At 50.8% G+C, this 13370-nt stretch overlaps 1 protein-coding gene across 12 annotated transcripts in view; it reads right to left on the bottom strand.

Annotated features, from left to right (window-relative positions):
• Positions 1–13370, bottom strand: part of EPB41L1 (erythrocyte membrane protein band 4.1 like 1) — a 161343-nt gene that overhangs the window by 17226 nt on the left and 130747 nt on the right. For 4 of the 12 annotated variants that reach the window (XM_030533303.1, XM_030533307.1, XM_030533304.1 and 1 more), the window contains 4 exons: positions 12306–12497; positions 9942–10040; positions 837–3752; positions 157–264 (listed from right to left, as the gene is read on the bottom strand). In XM_030533303.1, the coding sequence (XP_030389163.1) occupies positions 157–264; positions 837–3752; positions 9942–10040; positions 12306–12497 (3315 nt within the window). The remainder of the gene's footprint in view (positions 1–156; positions 265–836; positions 3753–9941; positions 10041–12305; positions 12498–13370) is intronic. The other 8 variants (XM_030533309.1, XM_030533313.1, XM_030533315.1 and 5 more) reach the window with 4 other exon arrangements.

The raw sequence follows: 13370 nt of genomic DNA, 5'->3' as shown, positions 1-13370 counted from the left end.
AACAAACTCGAGAGGAGCATATACATATACACACACACACATATATATATATAGCAGCTCTGCAATAGGGAAGGAGTCAAAAGCATACAGTCCTCAGCTGGTTAAGGTGAGCTTTCACACTACGGTAAGAAGCAGTTAGTAAAACAGCACTGAGACCTGGGAGACCACTGGAATAGCAGTCCTTAAACCTTCTTCTTTCGGGGCAGCTTTTACTGATGGGTCAAATAAATCCTTTTCTTCCCAAATTGGTTCCTGAGATTTGCTCTGGATTAGAGAAACGGGTTAGTCTTTAGCAATGAACTCCAAAAGGAACTGAGCCAGTGCCTTACAAGAGCAGCAGAAAGCTATTTCACCCTCTAGGCACCAGCTTGCCAAAGGGGGGCAGGGTGGGGGGAGGAGGTGAGAGGGACTCACAAGCCAAGCAAGAGGGGACAACAAATTAAGAAGTGCAAGGAACAAGCTGGAAGCGTGGAAATTTTGCTGCTAGGTGTGCATGTGTGTGGGGGGGTATAAAAGCTCTCTGATCCGCACCCCCACACCCCCTTCTTGCTCCTGGGCATGAAGCTCATGTGCCCAGTTTCACATTAGCAGTTGGCATTCTCCAGGTGGCCAAACCGTCAGGAGTTCACAAAACAAAAGCTGATGGACCGACTGGCCAGCGGGTCTGCATTCAGCTTAGGAGCCAGGCCACATACACATACATAAAGGACAGGGAATGCAAAGCGGCTGTTCTCAGTCAATGGATGTGTGAGGTGCCATTGAACATGATCATAAATAAAAGAGCCACGCAACATGCTTATGAACTTTCCATTGGGACAGTTCATGGGAGGAGTTACCACAGCGTCCGTCAGGGTGATTTCACAGCCGGAATCAGGGGAAGCAAGCCTGGTGCCTTCTCCTCTGTGCTCTGAATCGGTGGAAACACCTTCCTTCAAAGACGGAGGCTGGGAAGACTGTCCTGTGGCTGCCCGTTGCGCAGTGATTAGGCATCCCACACCAGACACTTCCCCAGCATGCCAGGCTCTGTCATCTGAAGTGATCGAGGGTGTGGGAGACGTGACTAGGCCCATGGCCCGTGGTGGCTCTATCTGTACCTCTGTTGGTTTAGATGGTCTCTTGGTTTCACTCTCTCGGGGCTGCTCTTGGGCTGCTCTTTTTCGCTCATCAGAGACGGGGCCGCAAGTGCCACCTTGTTCAAACAGCTTAATTTTAGAAGCCACAGAGGTTTTTTCATACATCTCACTGTCATGTCTCTGTGAGCCCTGCCAGCCAGTGGTGAGGGAGGGTGAAGCCAGCTCCACAGGTGCCTCCTCAGGCTCCTGAGATGCAACTTTCACCCCACCTGCAATTGACTTCAAAGGCCCAGACTCTGGCTTTTGTTTCCTGTTGGTAGGTTTCCCGCCTTCAGCTGTGGCAACAACAGGCCATGACAACTCCTTGTCCCCATGAGGTGATCCTTTTACAGGAGAGCCTGTAGGGAAGGCTTCAGTTTCTTCTCCTGAAGGAGGTTTATCCTGCGGTTGCTCGCCCTTGGCAGGGCTTTTGTCCTGGGGTAGCTCATCTGCCTTGAAGCTTATGTCCTGGGGAGGCTCACCGACCTTGGAGCCTGTGTCCCTGAGTGGCTCTCCCACACTGGGGCTAGTGTCCTGGGGCAGCTCACTCATGGTGGGGCCTGTATCCTGGGGCTGCTCACCCACGGCAAGGCCAGTGTCCTGGGGTGGCTCGTTGGCCTTGGGGCCTGTACTCTGGGGCAGCTCACCCTCGGCAGGGCCTGTGTCCTGGGACAGCTCGCCGGCCTTGGGGCCTGTGTCCCAGGGCGGCTCACCCTCAGCAGGGCCTGTGTCCCGGGGTGGCTTGCCCTTGGCAGGCCCGGTGTCCTGGGGTGGCTTGCCTGCCTTGAGGCCTGTGTCCTGCGGCGCCTCGCCCTCAGCAGTGCTTGTGTCCTGGGGCGGATCACCTTCAGCAGGGCCTGTGTCCCGGGATGGCTCGCTCGCCTTGGGGCCTGCATCCTGGGGTGGTCCGCCCGCTTTGGGGCCTGCGTCCTGGGGTGGCTCACCCTCAGCAGTGCCTGTGTCCTGGGGCGGCTCACCCTCAGCAGTGCCTGTGTCCCGGGGTGGCTGGCTCGCCTTGGGGCTTGTATCCCGGGGTGGTCCGCCCACTTTGGGGCCTGTGTCCCGAGGAGGCTCACCAGCCTTGGGGCCTGTGTCCCGAGGAGGCTCACCAGCCTTGGGGCCTGTGTCCTGGGGCAGCTCACCCTCAGCAGGGCTTGTGTCCCAGGATGGCTCGCCCGCCTTGGGGTCTGTGTCCTGGAGCGGCTTGCCCACGGTGGGCTGGCTTAGTTTCTCTTCCTCTGGACTTTCTGTTGTGCTGGGAGGATGCTGCCATGGGGGGCTAATGGGGGTTGGTTTAATCTCTATGGCTTCCATCTGAAGAATCATTTTTGACATTTCTCTTTCTCCCAGCTCAGTTGTTTCTCTTCCAGTTTCTGACACATTGGAAGTTGCTTCCCCTTTCCACATGTCCTGTTTTTCTGACCCTTTCAGGCCTTCTGCCAGGATGGAGCTTTGTGCTGCACTGTATCTCTTGCCCTGTTCTTGAGAGAGCTCAGTCTCTCCACCTTCCCTGGGGAGGGAACCAAGCTTTAATTCTGCCATCGGTTCTTGTGGGTCCTCGTCCCTCGATTCCTTTGCTGCAGAGTGTGACTCAGATTCAGTTCCACCTTTCGATTCACTGCCTATTGACCCAGCAGACTCCTCTGCCTCTGGTGCATATGCCCCCTTCTCTGCAGTACAAAGTCCTAGGGGGTGTGTCTTTTTGCTAAGCTCTAGAACCTTCTCAGCTGGGTCTGATTCTATAACTGATTCATCCAGCTCTGATTTTCCTTGGCCACCTGCTGAGGAAGTGGGTTGGAACTTGTCCTTTCCCCTTATAGCTGTTGGATCAGATTCTGGTTCAAGCTCAGGGCTCGTCCTTTTTTCATCGGAAAGGTCTGTTTTGGGCTCCAGGCCCTCTTTTTCAGCAGAACAAGGCTTTTCTTCCTCTTCCAGTCTGAGATGGATTTTACTCTCCTTTTTGTCTCCTTCTGTAGCTCTTAAGTAAAAGATCCTCTCTGCAGCAGAAGACATTGTCTCGTCATCATTAGACTCCACGTTAGCTTTAACACCCTCGGAGGTTGGGCTAGGTATTATGGACTCTTCCTTATCTGAAGCTGGTGAGACAGACCCAGGCTCTTGCACGATATCCTTCCTTTCTTTCTTTGGAGGTTCTGGCCCAGAAGGCTCAGACCTTGGTCTTTCATATGCTTGGGAATCTTCAGGTTGTTGATTTTGCTCAGCTTGGCCTTCCAAAGAGCCAGCTGGTTGCTCAAGTTCATTAGTTATCACCTCTTCTTGTCCCTCCTTGGACTTTTGCTCTTTGCCATTCTCAGATGGCTGGCTTTCTGCCTCCAAAAGGGGGTCTTCTCTGATTTCGCTCTCAGACACTTCATCCTCCCACACAGACTCAAAATCCTCTGGACTAGCAATCATTTTGTCTCTTGCATGGGTATCCAGTTTCACACTTGCTGGTTCCTCTTGTGCTACTGCTTTTTTGGCTTTCCCTACTGCAATGTCCACTTTTGATAAGCTCACACTTATTTGCTCTTCTGAAGGACCTGTAGGTACGTCTTCTTTCTTGGTTCCAATAGCTTTCTCTAGAGCAAGCTCTTCCAGCCTAGAAGTTTCTCTCTCTACAAATACCCAATGCTCTGAACCCTGTATTGCAATTTGAGCAAGAAGAGTTAGCATCAAACACACTTTACCTAAATAGCTGATCACTGTTTAGTTAAGTAACAGAAGGCTGTATTGACTAAACCATTATTACTCATGCAACAACTGATTCAGATGTGTGTATAAAGGAGCTGGCAAGTAACCAACTGATAGCAAGTATTGAAATCTAGGGGCCTGATCGTGTGTAATTGGTGCTGAAGTCAATGGAAGAGAGGGTGCTTGGCTTTTCACTGAGTTGGACCCCTAGCCCTTTTCGAAGGCTTGGGACCAAATTCTACTCTCAGATACAGCTGATCAATTTTTTCCCCCCAAAATCTGCAATTTCACTGGGGGGGGGGGGAATGGGTCTAACTTATCCACTAATATATTAGTGAAACTATCACCATGTTTTTCGAACAGTTGTAGAACAGAACTGGTTGAAAGATGCTGAAATTCTAAATTTCAGCATTTTTTACTGACATTTTGAATGAAAAACAGGATGAAATTTTCTAGAAAATGTTCATGAAAATTTGGCCCCATTTTTCAAGCAGCTGACCTACACCCACACACTCTGACTGCAACAAAGCCATGTCATATTGACACAGGGGGTAAGCAAGGAGAGACTCTGACCCATACTCTATCAGCATTCTACAGCTCAAACTGGTTCCGAAACCAATCAAAGCTTCGTAGAATCTCACAGATTTTCAAAGAATTAGGTACAGTTCTTTATGTATAGAGAGAACGCTTTTAACAATCCTAGAAATCTCTGATTTTCCTCTCAACCCCTGACTTTTGCCACAGCTGTTTGCTAGAAAGCATCACATCTGTTCAAGAGCGTTTGTGTCTCTGATAATTCATCTGTCTATAGGGCCCCTTCTCCTTTGAGATAGAGCCAACCACCTAGTTAGCACAGGTCTGCGTCCCCAAATCAGTTCCTAAATTGGTGGTCCCATGATATCACCACTTCCTAGACATCCTTGACACCCGTGGAGAGTTTGGCATTGGCACACCAAGTCACATGGGCATGGACTGCAGTTAGATCTTCCCCTAATTTCCCAGATCTCCAGACAAACCTGATCAGAGGGAACAATTTATCTGAGTTTCCAGCAATTCAGAATGGGGCCCAACACAAAATACAATCTAGAAAAACAAGGATTCAGGTCACAACAGCTGTTATAGCCACAAACACTGCAGTAAGGACCGAGAAAAGCAGTACAACAAGCTACAGTATACTGCAAAAAGGCAGCATCCTGCAACAGGAACGTGGAAGGATATTTGCTATTCAGCACTGTGCATCTAGGCTGCAGAGATCTGTTGCTACACAGTGGAGTGGGCTGCCAGATCATGATTCATTATTAATATCATTAGTATACAGGCACCACGTTTGACACTTTTCATGTCACAGGAGAGCTAAAAACTTTACAAGCTGTACCGACACAGCATTGCTGGAGTTCGGCCATTGCTGGGGTGGAAGGTGGGAAATCTTAGGATCATAGAATTATAGGACTAGAAGTAGGGTGACCAGATGTCCCAATTTTATAGGGACAGTCCTGATTTTTGGAGCTTTTTCTTACATAGACACCTATTACCCCCCACCTCCATCTCGATTTTTCACACTTGCTGTCTGGTCACCCTAACTGGAAAGGACCTTGAGAGGTCATCTAGTCCAGTGCCCTGCATTCATGGCAGGACTAAGTATTATCTAGACCACCCCAGACAGGTGCTTTTCTAACCTGCTCTTAAAAATAACCCACTGGAATGCAACAGCAACAGGATGGGAATTTTCTTCAACAGGAAAGTTAAGCTAACTGTCTACTCCAACACCATGGGATTTGTACCATTCACACAGAGCAGCTAGGACTTCAGGGTGTGTTTATTTAAAGCTCTCACTTGGCATGTAGTCTCTAATGACATTAGAATACTGCTTTGCTGGAGCGCATCAGAACAGAGACTGGATTGAGTTGCAACTGAATCAAAACTGCAGCATCTTCATGCAGCAACTGGTTTGCTATGGCTAAGTGTAGTATGCTGCAGGGAGCCCGTGCTGGGATATGGATTGTACTGCAGTATATTCCCAGCACAGTGCAGTGTGGGGCAGAGACGGCATACCCTAGTGTGGCCTGCTGTAGAAGACAGTGTCTCTTGAAGCTGACCATGCTGATTTTCTGCAGTGCAAAACAGCAAATTTCAGTACCAAAGGATTTGCAGTTGGCTGCACTGCTCCTCTTCCAATAGAGAAAATAGTGAGTTGGAAAGAGACCTGAACTAAAATGAGCAGAAACTACTGTATCCACCAAGGGCCTGGGTACTGGCAGGCACTGATGGGGGCGGGGGAGTTAGCACTGTGTGTTCGTGTTGAACTGTGTATAGCTTAGTCATGTTGTGTCATTCAGAGCAGAAGGTGGAAACTTAAGTCCCAAATACTGCAGAGAGAGTGAAAGAGATAGAGTAGAAGAAAGAGAGACGATAACTGGCAAAGGGAAGAGAAAACAAATAAGGGGAGAGAAAAAAAAAGGCAGGAGAAAGGAAGAAAATGCTTTAGAATGAAAGCGCTGCCGGGGGGGGGGGGGGGGGGAAGAGGACTGTTAAAATCAGGGATAATTGAAATGACCAGTGAAAACCCTCATCCAATGTCCCAGCTCTCTCCCCAAACCTATAAATATAAATGGCAGGACCCTCCCCCCCCAAAAAGGCCATGGCAATTTGGGCATTTCTCCCCTTTATTTGCAACAATTGGGGCAGTTACACCCCTAGTGAGTTGCCCCCAGAAGTGGGGAATGGTTTGTGCACTAGCACTCTCCCTCAGGTGTTCTGTCAGAGGAGGCCAGCTTTAAACAGTGGCCAGCCCACGCTAGAACTGCCTATCTGGAGGATGCCCTGACTCAGCATGTCTCCTGGGCACACCCTCCTCTGCCCTGGCTGGTATTGGGACTTTCAGGAAGCTCCTCCTGCAGGCAGTCCAAGGCAGAGAAGTCAGGCTCCATTAGACCACATAGAAGGAGGCAGCTGGGGCCAGATGTGGACTAGCTAGAAGGACACTCAACTGGCTCATTAGGAGAGAAGAGCATGATGTTAGAGGAGACACCAGCAGCCAGAGGAGAGAGAACTAGAGCTGGCAAGTACAAAGTGGCTTTAACAATGGAACTTCTTTCACTGGCAGGTGCTGCCACTCTTGGCATGAGTGGCAGAAGGATTTTGAAGCTGTGCTTTGGTCACCATGAATTCCTCAATGAAGACAGATCACCCCAGGGGAGCGCCATGGGTCCATGAGCCAACCTGTGTGAAGACAATCAATGGCTCCTCTCTGGCTACAGATAAGGTTGTCAGATACCTCCATGGCCCCTTTGTGTGGTGACTGGGAGGGTGGCATGAGAAGTGGACGGATCTAGTCAGACAAGGTTGCACGACCTCACCAACTCAGTGCACAAAAGGAGCCGCTTGTTCTTTTCCCCTCAGTCCTTTCAAGTGTGTTTGTCACCTGCCTAGGCCCAACTGGACTGAGAACAAAAAACTAGGTTGATGGAATCTCTGGAAAAGTGAGGGGAGAACAAGTTGCTCATTCTCATTCCTGAGACAACCTGTGGTGTTGCTCTGCTGGCCCACTGGCATCCCCATGTAGCTGGAGATGGAGCCCTTCCAGTCAGACCATGTTTAGTTGCCTGGCTGTTGCCTCAGACCCCAGCACCACAGAGGAAGTGGCATCTGGGCCCGGAAGTGTTCCTTATAAACAGCATGAACTCCATGAATCACATCCTGTAAAAGGGGACTGGGGGGGGGAGGGAATTGTGGGAGGAAGAGAATTTAGTTTCAACTGGCCTTAAAAATGAAGGCTCCAAAGGATTTCCTTGCATACAAGGTGGACTTGGACATTTGACTCCATGGAGGGGAGGAGAGGGGGGCAGTATGCAACGCCATGGAAGGAGACAGGTAAGCAGGGGACTCCATCCATTTCTTAAACACACTCCAAACTAAAGAACTCGGTGTTACCCATTAAGAGTCCAGGCTGCACAAGGACAAAGCTACAGCAGCCATACATCAAACCCGCAACTCACAGCCACAAACACTTGGAATTAAATAGAAAACAAAACCTGAAATCAATCCAGCTCTGCATTGGAGTGTTTCAAATCACCAAATGCCTCCCACAATCAGAGGGAAAGATGACAGTGCTAAATGCACTCTGTGCTTCTGTGGCCCCCCACTGGTGTTGGGTTTTTTATTTTTTTCAAAATAAACTCTGTGACGGAGGTTTTTTGTCCAAGCTCCATTTCATCCTAGGAGTGCACAGAGCTAGCAAGAGCTGACACATTTAATAAAAAATCATCCCACAACATTGGGATGCAGAGGGACACACCACAGATTGGGGGAAGCTGCTGTGCAGCCTGTATCATACCGATCCTACCAACCTCTCTTGGGGTGATCGGATCATTTCACTGCAAGCCCGCCTGAACAATAACGATTCTGGGCCTGATTCCCCGCGGTGCGACTCCACTGTTATGCTGGTAATGCCGCTGAAATCAAAGGTGCCAAACTGGAGTAAAGCAGTGGCGGATCAGGCTGTTTTGCTAATAAAAGCCACTGGCCCACTGCGTTCTAACAGCAGTCTATTAGCTAGCTATTGTTCGAACGGCCACCAAACCCAGACATGAGGCCCATGTTTTCAAAGGGCTGTGCTTGCCAGATGCAAGCCCTTGCACTTGCATGGACTGAGCTACCTGCTTTGCACAAATTCAGCATGTACAGTTAGCAGCGTCTTTGGAAGGCATTGCCCCTGTTGTTTACTGGACAGCTATTGCCAGGATTTTAAGGAGCTGTTTCCAGTGGGCAGTTGTGATGAGTCCTATACACAGACCTCTGCCTTGGTGTGCTGTTCTGAGTGAGCACGGGTGGGGGAAACTCTTGGCTTAAATGCTCTTTCTGGATACAGACACAATTATGTACAGGTTTGGGGAGCAGGGTAGGGGAATATCCAGAGCATTGTTCAGATAATCAGATGCAGAACTAACTGGAGTGAAGCATCCGACTGTCCAATCAAAGAGCCCCAGAAACTCAGCTCTTTTCCTCTCCAAACCAGGCCTGGTTAATTGCAGCATCTTCCATCCTGCCCTTTTGGGCACCTCTGCAACTGAACTTTGTTACATCAGACTGCTTTAGGCTCAGTCCTCACTATGGCTTGAACTGCACTAGAAACAATCAGATTTAGAAAGAGCTGGCAAGCATTGGGCTCCCAACATATTCTTCCAAAACAGTTGTCCACAGAGGATAGGACGTTTTACCAGCAGTGTTGGCCCACGAGAGGGCTAACCTATGGTGCACTTTCTCAGCAGGGCGACTGGTAACCATGTTGGGGGTGGATGCAAAGCAGGCTGCAACTGTGCTAGGTTGTAGTAGGGTTTGGAAACAATCTCCAAAGCAGTTACTAGCTGCTAGGTCTGCCAGGAGATAACTGAGTTGAGGGATAGCGTCACAAGGGTCACCATTGCACAACCATATCTTAACAGAGTGCAAAGACCCCATATGCCCCTCTCCCTCTCCTGGCTCCAAACTCTGACAGCCTCACATCTTCCCCCTCATCGAGGTAGATTAATCAGAAAATGTCTCTCAGCTCCCCCTGGGACCTGTCTAGGTGGCAGAAATCACCATGTTTAAGCACGGCTTTGCCCCAACCTAGAATCTGATTCACTCTCCCCTGTGTGGACAGAGCAAACTCACGTTAGGGGAACCATGTTGTAACCTAGTTTTCTTCTGCCTAGTGGAAAGCTACACAGTAATACTTCCCTCACACACTACCCCTCCTCACCATAGCTCTAGGTGGTATGATGGAAGGAGTGCTCAGTGTTTTTCTCACCAACACTGCAGCCAAGCCAGTATTCTCTAAGAGAACGCAAAGAGGCTGCCAGGTCGGTATTGATTACTACCCCTGCTCCAGAGATCAGTGCAGGACTTGTCTATGCCTCCACACACACATCCTTATTACTGGGTTACGATGGGAGACCCAGCTCAGAATAGCAGCTCCTTAGCAGCTGACTGGCTACCCATGTGTGGTTGGTGCATTGGCAGGAAATCTTCCCAGGGGCCCTGAGGTGGATTACACAAGGGACTACAAACAGAGACAGCCTGGCAATGGCTGTCCAGTAAACAAACTGAGACAAAGAGGGAATGGGAAAGAGAGAGATAACTGGAAAGGCTGATGATAACCTCAGGAGAAGAGGCAAGGCTTTTCTGGGTGAACGACTCCATGGATAAGGCAGCTCCATGCTCGGCTGATAACTCCTCTACAGAATCCTCTTCAATCCTCTGTTTCAGCAAGGGAAGCCCAAGCACCCACAGCCAGAGGGGTGGGGGGAGAGAGAGAGAGAGAGAGAGAGAGAGAGAACGAGAACGAATGAATAAATGAATGAATGGATGAGGGTCATGAATTTTCCAGCTGGGGCTTCGTGCTTTATCCATTTGTTTAAAAAAATCTCATCCCCGCCCACTGTCAGTGACTGCAGACCTGCTGAGCTGTGCACTCCTTCCTGCTGATCTCAGCTCCCCGCGGCCTGCCCGCCAGCCTGAGCCCGGCACAGAGCAATCTAGCCCAGCACCCACCAGGCAGTGTCAAGGCTAAGCGCTAGAGGGGCTGATCTGCAGGTAGCTACTCTCCCAAGAGTGACAAGTACCCCCACCCAGAACCCTCTCCCTGACAGGTACAATGGACCAGGGTGCCTGCCCCCCTGAGGGCCAGAAGCCTGAGGCTAGGCAGCCCTCCTCACTCCTCCGATCCAGCTGAGAAGGGGATGGAGTTTCCCTTAAAGTGCTGCAGGAAGCTGCTGGGAGAGGGGGGCTGTAGGAGAAGCCAGGCTTCTGCGATATCCCCCAAGGAAGGAAGATACCAGATAGAAGCTGTGGGTAGAAGGCCCCACTTGGAAGTTTTTCTTTCTGTCAGTGGTGGTTTGGAGACAAGGGTTAACAACTGGGTATGGCTGATAGTTCCCTAGGCTGGCATGGCTGCCAGCTTATTGCCCTCATCCTCCCAGTCACCGTCATTGCTGAGCCACCCCTGCTAGGTGACAAAACCTGCCCCCACACTCCCCAGTGACAGGATCAGCCGGAGATCAGCACTCGGTATAAGAAGCCATAAAACCTCCTTAGGCTGGGTTAAACACCTGTGTCCATTACCCCACTGCTGCTCTGCAGCCTCAATCAGCTGAGAGACAGCAATGGACCTGCCTCATGGTCCTGGCAACTGCAGTATGAGGCTTGCCCAGGCTACTTGCTCAGAGAAAGCCTTCCTTGTTTCCAGGTCAAAGGGCTGGGGACCACCAGCCTCATTATGGCTATGAGCAGTACTGATACAGCTCCACAGGTGTGCACGGCCCTGTACAGACAGAGCACAAATCTGGCAGCCAATCCAAGATAAAGCTGGCCCTGCAGCTGGGGCAGGGAGGAGGATAGAGGGCCTTGTCATTTAGATGCTGCTCAGGACTTCTGTCCTCAGCCAGGAATTGAGGGAGTCAACGCTCGAAGCTAACGGCAGGTGGCGCCATTTACCAGCAAAGCTCAGGCACCTGCTGCGGCTTTTCACCCATCTCTTAGTTAAAACAGCCAATCTCCCGCTCCCAAACCATCTCAAGTTGCTTCTCCACAGGTGAACGTCCAAGCCATTGTCTAGCAGAGCACAGTGCTCACTGATTTCACCTGCCCTTCCTCATCTCTGGGTCACAGCCCCAGTGGGGGTTAGCTCAACATGCCGCGGTATCTGCTGCCCCATTCCCCTAAAGCTGCAAGGGGCTGCGTTCCAGGTCCCAGGACTGCCGAGCCATCTGCCAAGCTACCCTGCAGACAGAACGGAGCATCAACTGGCAAGCAGAGCGCCTGTGAGGCCTACCACATCCTACTCCCAGCACTTCTGGAGTAGGTGAGGGCTGGGAACCCTCAACATCAGCCAGAAGCAGCCAGCCTCTCCCCTGCCTACCCCACTGAGCCCAGAGGACCCATTTCTCAGCTCCATGTCACGCATGGAGGACATATGCAGAATCTAGCACAGTGCTGCGTGCTGGCACCAGAGACAGCTCAGCTGGCATTATGTGCTCACTTCCCTTCACACTGCATGCACGGGGAGATCGGCCATGGAGAGTCCTCAGGCCTGACTCCTCCGTAGGCATCCCTGAAGCAAGCAAAGAAGCCATCACGATAGGAAGGGGCAAGACACCCAATGGGGGTTCCAGATAGGAGCACTGGCTCCAGCCACAGAGTGGGCTACATAACCTGCTCCCCTGGCTGGAGCAATGGAGCCATGTTGGCCAATCCCTGCATGAGATGGAGGTTGGGCTTAGTCCTCACTCAGATGCCTGGGCATGGCACTTCCTGTGGTGTCTGGGGGTAAGCAGTGCCAAAGGCTAGGGAAGAGGTCCAATCCAGAGGCCAACCCCGGGCTGCTGCCATATGCACACTCTTTACTCAGGTTCCACTGAACTCTTTCCTGGGTAGCACAGAGCACAGGAACCCCGGGGCACCTCCCACCAAACCACAGACACAAATCAACAGAAAACCCCCTTCACAAGACAGGACAGAACGAACCTCACTGGCCTTCTCCGGGGTCCCCTTTGGCGTCTCATCTTCATTCTTGGGTGAGGAAGAGGCTGGTGATGAAGGCAGCCTCCTGTCCCGGTCCCTGTGAACCAGCTTGCTGTTGGGCTCCTTCAACGTCCTCTTCAGCTCATTGATGCTGGCCTGGTGCTTTAGCAAAACGTCTTCTGGTTTGTCTAAAAACTTTGGGAGGGAGATGGGAGGGTAACTAGCGAGGCAGAGATCGGATTGCTGCGGGGAAGGGAGGGCCTGCTTCATGCTGAGGCTGAATTTGGGATCTCAAGAGCCAAATGTGCCAGGAATCACCCTGCAGACCAGGACAGCTCCAGGGAACAGCTGAAAGTGACCAGCAGGACTTACACGTACTTCTTGGTACTGATCAATGTGCCCCTTTCCCATCCTAAAGCCCAGCTCCCTGGGATCCAAATGTCAGGCCAGGTTGAGGCCGATCCTAGACGATTCTCAGTAATAGTAGAACGGTGGCACTCAAAGGGGAGTCACTTCCATTTCAGTCATATCTAGTCTCCACTAGGTTCCACTGGCCTCTGTGAATTTCTGCTGGAGGGTCATCATGCCCCAACACCCCTGAAGCCAGTAGGCCAGATCTGTTCCATTCGATTGCATAGAGTTGCCAGCTGGAACCAGCTGAAAATGTTCTACTGGACTTTCCATAAGGCTTCCCTGGAACTGGATTCTGGCAATTGGTCCAGACTTGGATTTGGGCCTCCCCGAGTGCTACGGGGTCTAGAGGTTTGGGTTTGGCCCATTATAAAGATAACGATTTGGGGTATTCAGGTCCACACACTGATTCAGGCCCTATCTCTATAGCAGACCCAATCCTTTCTATAACATTGTGAGGGTTGTGAGACCCCCTATTTCTGCACTAGGGATGGGCGAACCCATTCAAAAAGAATAACCAACCCCAATTTTTGCCCCAAATTAAACCTGTTTGGAGGTTCAAAAAGGTTCAGATAAACTTCTTCCCTGCCCTTATTTTGAGTTCCTATAGCAGCCTGTCCATTTCTGAGTCCTGTGCAGGACTGCGGGAGCCAAGAG

The sequence above is a fragment of the Gopherus evgoodei genome, chromosome 14 (assembly GCF_007399415.2).
Source record: "Gopherus evgoodei ecotype Sinaloan lineage chromosome 14, rGopEvg1_v1.p, whole genome shotgun sequence".
Classification (NCBI taxonomy): Eukaryota; Metazoa; Chordata; order Testudines; family Testudinidae; genus Gopherus; species Gopherus evgoodei.
The sequence above is the reverse complement of the archived record's forward strand: the minus strand, read 5'-3'. Positions and strand labels throughout refer to the sequence as shown.